This window comes from Sinocyclocheilus rhinocerous, unplaced genomic scaffold (assembly GCF_001515625.1).
Source record: "Sinocyclocheilus rhinocerous isolate Xijiao unplaced genomic scaffold, SAMN03320098_v1.1 scaffold116, whole genome shotgun sequence".
In the NCBI taxonomy this organism is placed as follows: Eukaryota; Metazoa; Chordata; class Actinopteri; order Cypriniformes; family Cyprinidae; genus Sinocyclocheilus; species Sinocyclocheilus rhinocerous.
This window is the reverse complement of record NW_015649590.1, coordinates 101,115-110,924: the sequence shown is the minus strand read 5'-3', so window position 1 is coordinate 110,924 and position 9,810 is coordinate 101,115. Positions and strand designations below refer to the sequence as shown.

The window sequence follows — 9,810 nt, the reverse complement described above, 5'->3', positions numbered from 1 at the left end:
CTCTTTGTATTTTCATTTCAATATGGTACAAGAATATCCTATTTAAGTCAATGTGATAAACAAGTTAGATCAAAAGTAATCTAAAAGTAGTCTGATTATATTACCTAAAAGTGTAATGTAATGGATTACGTTACTAACTACAATTTTTGTCATGTCATTTGGAATCAGTAACAGACTACAATTTGTAAATAATCTACCCAGCACTGCCTTCAAAGTTTTTTAATGAAGGCACAGATTTAGGTGTTCATTACAAGTATTTTCATGACCATCATGCCATGCGTTCACTGTGAGGACAACATTTCATCCATGTAGGCACAAGAGTATCTACATAAAAAAAGAGATAGAAAAGTCAAACATCCAGCATCATTGACCAATGTCCTTGAAAATGTGGAAAAAGTTCAGAAAGTTGGTGCGCAGTGCAAGATCGCTTGATATAAAAATACAAATTTCAAAGATAGAGTCTGTGATAGTTTTCCGAGGACTTTGAACGGCAATCGACTTTGGAAGTCTGTTGGACATCAAACAACGCTAAGGATCTCAGAAAGCCGATTTGACCTTTGGTTACGGTCATGGGGTCAGTTTTTTGACATCAGCTGTGTCCTCATGGGCGTCGCTGTCAACGGCTACACTGGGTTGGGTCTCTTGGGTTTCGTTCGAACACGGCGACATGGAGTTGTTTGACGACCCGAAATGATGAGTGTCCACCAGAAGCAGCATGGGTGTCCCGCTCCTCTTCAAGGCCTCGCTCATGGTGATGTGCACTTCCTCCGGCGTGACTCCCAGATCAGACGGCGACTTGCGCTTGATGCGCTCGTAGCTCTTGTCTTGATTCTCAGGGAACGTCTCGCTGTCTTGGAAGCGTCCGAACAGCCAGATGAAGAACCCGCAGAGCACGAAGGCCGCCAGACTCGGGATGAACGCCAGGCATTTGACATCCAGACTGGCGCCCACGTAGCGGCTGTGAAGGAACATGTCTCTCTGGACGTACGTCTGGTTGGTGCGCGGGTCGATGTTGGTGGAGCGCCACTCCCAGGTCAGCGTGCTGCGGTTGAAGTCGCGCAGCGTCTCTGGATCCTCCACAGTGTAGATCTTCTCTCCTGGACCTACGTATTGACCGTATTCATAGGGCTTGTAGAAGATCTGGTTCTTCCACATGTTGAGGTCCAGGATGAGGACCAGGAAGATGATTCCGTAATTAAACCATTTCCCTGAGATAGGGAGAAAAAAGGGGAAGATCAGTGTGTTTGGAATTTATCCCAGTGTATTTCAGACATACTCAAAACACTTTAGCAACTCTGTATAGCAACATCCTGGCAACTACCCAAAACACCACGGCAACTGCATAGCAACGTCCTGGCAACTACCCAAAACACCACAGCATCGGCATAGCAATGTACTGGCAACCCACAACACCACAGCAACTACATAGCAACACCCTTGCAAATGTCAAGGCAACCACCCACAACGCCCAACAAACTGCATAGCAACACCTTGGCAACCACCAACAGCACCCCAGTTTCACAGTATTTTTTTTGCATATGCAGCAGCATTCACACATTCTTCAGAAAATGTAAGAATCTAATTTGTTCTGCATTATTTCTGCATTTGTAAATGTCATGCAGATCTCGGTGAGGTGAAAAACAGCTTTTGAACAGGACAGACTCAGAAACTGTTGCTTTATTGCTGAACAGCAAATTGTTTAAAAAAAAGTGCTGTTTGTTTAATGGCTTTGCAGCTGCTGGTGTTTATCTCTTGCTCTCTCTCTTTCTCTCTCGCTGTCTTACGCTCAGCCACACTGTGTTATTGATTTCATCTGTCATTTACCTTACAACTCAAAGTCTTCACAATTTTCTTGCTTCCTACACAACATGCTCGTTCTCTCTCATGCAGCCCTCCAGATATTGCTTTCCTTTGTTACAGTCCCAAATCAATCGTGCTTATTTTGGCCTGAATTGATTGTGCCATTTCGTATTGTAAACGCCGCCGTCTTCACCACGCCTACATTCATCTCTATCCCTTTCATCTGTCACTTCCTTTTCCCTCTTTTAACTCATTTAGAGCAGGCTGCCACACAAGGTCAAAAACAAAGAGCCCCGAATTTTAATTTGCCGTTTTAGTGTTTCGTGTCACTGAAACTGGAATCGACAGTAACTTTTGAGGTAACTGCTGCACATGATCGTGTTACTAAGACACAATTTTACAGCGAGCCTCTTGTTTATCAGTGACTATAAGAAATGTCAGAGAAAGACATATTTATGTGTGTTCCCAGGCAAAAAGTTAGGTTACAAAAATGTTGTGGGAACTTTTTTTGAAATGTTCCTAAAACATTGAATTGTCCAGTTTTCTTGTCGTGATTGTAACGTTACAAAAACGTTTCTTACAACATTCTACCAACTTTATTTTTACCTAAATGTAATGTTATTTGAAAGTTTATTTTTAATATTCTAAAACATAAAAATGTGCAGTTTTCTTTGCATGATTGAAATATTAATTAAAGGTTACAAAAACATTTCTTACAACATTCTACTAACTTTATTTTCACCCAAAATATAACATTATTTGACCATTTATTTTGAATATTCTAAAACATAAAAATGCCCAGTTTTCTTGTTGTGATTACAACATTATTTAAAGGTTACAAAAACATCTTAGAACCTTCATCAAGTACAAATAAGACCACAAGGATGTTTTGAGAAAGTTGTTCTAAGAACTTTTTCTCTCAGTGTTATGAGAATGTATATTAAATAAAGTTGTAAGAATGTTCCATAAACATTACTTTAAGAACATTTTGTCCTAACATTTATTTAACTTTTTAAAAAAATGTTCCCTGTTAGCTGGGTTTGCACTCCTTTACTGACTATTTGGACTTGTCTGTGCAAACCCTAGTTCAAATGAAGATAGAAAAAGTCACAGCGAGGCACATTTTATCATATAGAACGGAACTGAGTGATATGTATTAAAAAAGCCATCACAGGACACCACTGATATCATCTCAATGTGTTCCTGTCCAACCACACGCCACATTTCTGCCTGAAGAAGCACTTGCGATGGCTGGCTTGGATTCATCTGTAAATGCGGTCCATTACTCTCAAACTTTACGACTCTATGACTGTCCTAGAGCTGTTTAGTAAGTGGCCTCTGGATTCTCACAGGTTGAGGTAGGGAAATATCTCTCAGCTTAAGGAGGTTCTGGAGGGTTTGCCATCTGATTGATGGCTTCTTTAGACAGATCTGATAAACCGACCTGGGCAGCATAGCAATGTACTGGCAACCCACAACACCACAGCAACTGCATAGCAACACCCTGGCAACTACCCAAAACACCACAGCAACTGCATAGCAACACCCTGGCAACTACCCAAAACACCACAGCAACTGCATAGCAACACCCTGGCAACTACCCAAAACACCACAGCAACTGCATAGCAACGTCCTGGCAACTACCCAAAACACCAAAGCATCTGCATAGCAATGTACTGGCAACCCACAACACCACAGCAACTGAATAGCAACACCCTGGCAACTACCTAAAACACCACAGCAACTGCATAGCAACATCCTAGCAACTACCCAAAACACCACAGCAACTGCATAGCAATGTACTGGCAACCCACAACACCACAGCAACTGCATAGCAACATCCTAGCAACTACCCAAAACACCACAGCAACTGCATAACAACGTACCTGGCCAATACCAAAAACACCACAGCAACTGCATAGCAATGTCCTGGTATTTAATCAAAAGACAACAACTGCATAGCAACAACCTGGCCAATACCAAAAACACCACAGCAACTGCATAGCAACATCCTGGCAACTACCCAAAACACCCTAGCAACTAAATAACAACGTGCTGGCATTTAATCAAAACACCTTAACAACTCCATAGCAACGTTCTGGTAACAAATGTCCATAGCAACACTTTAACAGCTAGGCCTACATAACATTCTGGCAACTACCAAAAAACCCTAGCAACTGCATTGCAACGCCCTGGCAACTACACAAAACACCCTAAATTACAACATCCTGGCAACTACCCAAATCACCCTAGAAACTGCATTGCAACGCCCTGGCAACTACACAAAACACCTTAAATTACAACATCCTGGCAATTACTCAAAACACCTTAACAACTGCATAGCAATATACTCAAAACCGTTTAACAACTCTATACAGCAACATCCTGGCAACTACCCAAAACACCCTAGCAACTGCATAGCAACACCCTGGCAACAACCCAAAACACCACAGCAACTGCATAGTGACGTCCTGGCAACTCAAAACACCACAGCAACTGTATAGCAACACCCTGGCAACTGCATAGCAACACCCTGGCAACTACCCAAAACACCATAACAACTAAATACCAATGTGCTGCCATTTAATCAAAACACCTTAACAACTGCATATGTAGCAACATCCTTGTAACAAATGTCCATAGCAACACCTTAACAGCTACATAACATTCTAGCAACTACCCAAAACACCCTAGCAACTATATAACAACATACTCAAAACACTTTAACAACTCTATATAGCAACATCCTGGCAACAATCAAACACACCCTAGCAACTGCATAGCAATGCCCTGGCAACAACACAGAACACCTTAAATTACAACATCCTGGCAACTACCCAAAACACCCTAGAAACTGCATTGCAACGCCCTGGCAACTACACAAAACACCTTAAATTACAACATCCTGGCAATTACTCAAAGCACCTTAACAACTGCATAGCAGCATACTCAAAACAGTTTAACAACTCTATATAGCAACATCCTGGCAACTACCCAAAACACCCTAGCAACTGCATAGCAACACCCTGGCAACCACCCAAAACACCACAGCAACTGCATAGCAACATCCTGGCAAGTGGCAACTACCCAAAACACTTTAGCAACTGCATAGCAACAACCTGGCAACCACCCAAAACACCACAGCAACTGCATAGCAACACCTTGGCACATGGCAACTACCCAAAACACCTTAGCAACTGCATAGCAACAACCTGGCAACCACCCAAAACACCACAGCAACTGCATAGCAACACCTTGGCAAGTGGCAACTACCCAAAACACCTTAGCAACTGCATAGCAACAACCTGGCAACCACCCAAAACACCACAGCAACTGCATAGCAACACCTTGGCACATGGCAACTACCCAAAACACCTTAGCAACTGCATAGCAACAACCTGGCAACCACCCAAAACACCACAGCAACTGCATAGCAACACCCTGGCAAGTGGCAACTACCCAAAACACCTTAGCAACTGCATAGCAACAACCTGGCAACCACCCAAAACACCACAGCAACTGCATAGCAACACCCTGGCAAGTGGCAACTACCCAAAACACCTTAGCAACTGCATAGCAACAACCTGGCAACCACCCAAAACACCACAGCAACTGCATAGCAACACCTTGGCAAATGGCAACTACCCAAAACACCTTAGCAACTGCACAGCAACCATTAAACCATTTCCCTGATGTAGAAAAAAGGAAAATAGAAGATCAGCATGTTGGGAATTGATCCCAGAGTATCTGCGAGTCAGACGGCTGCTTGAGAAAGTGAAATAATTGAGTTGGGAGTCACTTTCTAATGGCTTTTGTTGTTAACGCACTCATGCGGGGTTACTCTCAAACGCTAAATCACCACGCCAAACAATAAGGTTAAAGACTTTTATGAACGGTTGAGCAGGAAGGCCATTTCCCAAGACTCCAGGGAGCGATCATCTATTCCCAAGACGGCCATCAAGAGCCTCGCTACAGTGAGCAAAACACAGCGAGATGGAAAAAGAGAAACCGAAGCGGTTCGCTCGCACACTTCCGTCAGATTTACTGACTCCATTATATAAACGCACGTTTACAGATGAGCAAATACTAATTAGTATGCATTACCAACGCTGCCTTCAAACACATCATTATAAAGAGATGTATCTAACAAGCTAATATTCTGACAGCGTGTCCCTTTGGGAAAGGAATTAATTCATCCGTCCTGTCCCAAACGACAGTTTAGAGCACTATACTGCTTGATTCACCGGCATAATTGTGCTCACGGTGTATTTGCTGTCGTGCCCTACTTAAAGCACAAGTGTGTGTATTTACCCGTGATGTGGATGTGGTACTCATCCTTAAAGATGCGCTTGCAGACGGGCAGTTTGATCTTCAGCTGCGTGGTGGAAAGACCCGGGAGGTTCATGTCCAGATCGCCCATGAAGTGAGGAAACTCCCAGTCCTGGAAGAGGAAGATCCAATAAACATGTGTAAGTGAACACACAATGAATGAATAAACCCTTCAGGAGTTACAGTAGGACATCAAACCTCACAGAGCTACTGTATGCACACACTTCAGAGGGTGGGATGAAGTATGTCTGAAGCAGGGTTGGGCAAAGATACATCAAAATGTAGGCTATTTTACAATAAAATACCAAATACCATAATTTGAAGTGTATCAAAATAAACTACAAAATACAAAACATTACAGACTACTCACCGTGCTCTCTTGTTGTCAATAACTCCGCCCCTCACTTCCGGTTCTGTGGCTGCGGTTCTATGACTGCGGTTCTGAAACTGCTGGTGCTGCGGGTCTGCAGCTGGATATATCTCGTCGGAGGTCATCTCCATGTTTAAAGATGATGCCGACAGGAGGAGAGGCTGGAGCTTCTGACTGTACGCAAGAGAACTCAAGCCAGAGTGGCTTTTTCTTTAGAGGCCATCACTTTACAGTCTTTTAGCTGTGTGAAAAACAGTTTGAGTTATGGGGATAATTCACCCAAAATGACAAAGTTACCATCATTTGCTGAACCTCATGTTATTCTAAACCTCTATGACTTGCTTTCTTCTGCCACACGCAAAAGCATATATTTTGAAGCATGTTTCATTGAAACAGTAAAAGTCAATGAGGTCCAAGAAACAAAATTTCAAAGTGTCTTATTTCGTGTTATACAGGTTTAGAATGACATGAGGGTGAATAAATAATTACAGAATTTATGTTCGTTAAGGACTAATTCTTTTGGTTAAGTTTGGTTCGAATCAGTTTATATATAAATACTATATCAACCAGCTTATATATAAGTATATCAACTCACTATATGATACTTCCTGCTCTGACACGGGGATCAAAAGGCACCTGAAAGTCAGAGGGTAAATTGCACTCCTCCAGTAACTCCTGCAGCTTCTGAGGAGCTGACACACATACATGATAATGTAGATGTATGTACTACATATAAGACAAAATACTCAGGACACAGTTGTTTGAACTTTATCTGTTGATGGAAGATCCGTTCTGTCTTGGTAGAGCACCTTCACTGTTAGAGCCACTTCGTGCAGGCAATTGACGACTTGTACTTGACGCTGGAACTCAGTCAGCATTGCCTCTCCACAGCTCAACAACTAAATATGATAATGACTTACTAAATAACATCACAACAAAAATTGTGCACAGTTTAGAAGGTACACAGGGTGGCTTAACACTTAACACTGGCATATCTTACTCCACTATCTCTTACTGCTATTTAATTAGTAAACATTTTTCTTTAAGTAAGTCATTTTTAAGTCTATTAGTAAGTATTTTTTTTTTTTTTTTGCAGTGGTATCATTCTTGTCTAATTTAAAACAAAAAATGTATATATATACCTGTTGAACATGTTTTTATATAAATACAGTCAGGGATGGGCAAAGATACATCAAAATGTATTTTAAAATAAAATACCAAATACCTTAATTTTAAGTGTATCAAAATAAACTACAAAATACAGCAGCCACACCATGTATCAAAATAAACTACTGTATTTTAACAATTCTAAAAAAAACTTTTACAAGGGAGCATGAAATTTCTTCGCAAACAATGTTTGATATAGCAACAGCTTTTCTCTGCCCGAGTCATGCAATAAATCTGACCTATGCAACCAGTTAACAGATCAAATATTCACATATCCCTGTGATCACCCAGATGAAGGTTAGTTTTAAAGTAACCAACAGTTGACTCAATGACAAACAAGTCATTCATAAGAAGACAACTGATGGCACCTGAATTCATAGCAACAAGTTTCTAACTAATTAATCATTTGAATGTTAATCATAAATATAATAATATATTATGTGTCAGGCAGTCATTTGTGCAATGGTATGCAAAATCATGATCCTACTAAACAGCTACTTCAATTAGGGTACAATAATCAGAAATAAAATATTTATTTATCAATCATTGGACATCTATTTGGAAGTTGAAAACAAACATTTTAGCATTTCAACTATTATTAAATGATCAATATGTTTTGATTTTAAATGCAGCCAGAAAGTAATCAGAAAGTAGCAACAGAACTTGTCAATGAGTATTAACCCAACTCCAACCACTGAATCTATTGAGAGCCATAGACGTATAGAGGACACATACACATTAATAGTGCAGCAACAAGTCTGGGCAAACTACGAAATATGTATTTGAAATACATGTATCATAAATACTGCCCATCCCTGGTCTAAAGGGCAAACCTGTTTGAAGAATACATAAAATAAGCTACTGTACAGGAAATACAACAGATTTTTGTGCATTGTAACATTGTTTTGTGCAACTGCATAGTAACACATAAAATAACTATAATTAGCAAATAACTAGGTCCAGGCATCTAAACAAATCACCCTAGCAACTGCATAGCAACTGAATCAAAATACTTCATCAGCTCTGTATAGCAACATCCTGACAACTACCCAAAACACCTTAACAACTGTTTGTGTGCATGTGTGTGATTGCATATATGTGCATATATGCGCGTTTGTGCATTTGTTTGTGTTTGAGCATGTGTTTGTTTGTGAGTGTGTTTGTTTGTTTGTGCATGTGTGTGTATTTGTTTGTTTTTGTGAGTGTTTGTGCTTGTGTTTGTTTGTGTGTGCATTCGTTTTGTGCATGTGTTTGTTTGCTTGTGTGTTTGTGTTTTTGTGAGTGTTTGTGCATGTGTGTGTCTGTGCTTGTGTTTGTTTGTGTGTGCATTCGTTTTGTGCATGTGTTTGTTTGCTTGTGTGTATGTGTGTGTTTCTTTGTTAGTGCGTGAGTTTGTTTGTGAGTGTTTGTGCATGTGTGTGTGTTAATGTGTTTGTTTGCTTGAGTGTATGTGTGTGTTTGTTTGTTAGTGCGTGAGTTTGTTTGTGAGTGTTTGTGCATGTGTGTGTGTTAATGTGTTTGTTTGCTTGAGTGTATGTGTGTGTTTGTTTGTTAGTGCGTGAGTTTGTTTGTGAGTGTTTGTGCATGTGTGTGTGTTAGTGTGTTTGTTTGCTTGAGAGTGTTTGTGCATGTGTGTGTTTATGCGTGCATGTGTGTGCGTGTGTCTGTGAGTGTTTATGCATGTGTTTGTGAGTGTGATTGTGTTTGTGAGTGTGTTTATGCGTGTGTTTATGCATGTGTTTGTGAGTGTTTATGAGTGTGTTTATGCATGTGTTTGTGAGTGTTTATGAGTGTGTTTATGCATGTGTTTGTGAGTGTTTATGAGTGTGTTTATGCATGTGTTTGTGAGTGTTTATGAGTGTGTTTATGCATGTGTTTGTGAGTGTTTATGAGTGTGTTTATGCATGTGTTTGTGAGTGTTTATGAGTGTGTTTATGCATGTGTTTGTGAGTGTTTATGAGTGTGTTTATGCATGTGTTTGTGAGTGTTTATGAGTGTGTTTATGCATGTGTTTGTGAGTGTTTATGAGTGTGTTTATGCATGTGTTTGCGAGTGTGTTTGTATTTGTGAGTGTTTATGCATGTGTTTGTGAGTGTGTTTATGCATGTGTTTGTGAGTGTTTATGCATGTGTGTGTGAGTGTTT

At 40.5% G+C, this 9,810-nt stretch overlaps 1 protein-coding gene across 1 annotated transcript in view; it reads right to left on the bottom strand.

The window, feature by feature from the left end:
* Positions 1-220: 220 nt before the first annotated feature.
* Positions 221-9,810, bottom strand: part of tmem117 (transmembrane protein 117) — a 64,754-nt gene continuing 55,164 nt past the window's right edge. Inside the window, exons 7-8 of the mRNA XM_016515730.1 lie at positions 6,112-6,241; positions 221-1,208 (exon numbers count right to left, since the gene is read on the bottom strand). Of these exons, the coding sequence (XP_016371216.1) occupies positions 568-1,208; positions 6,112-6,241 (771 nt within the window). The 3' untranslated portion in view covers positions 221-567. The remainder of the gene's footprint in view (positions 1,209-6,111; positions 6,242-9,810) is intronic.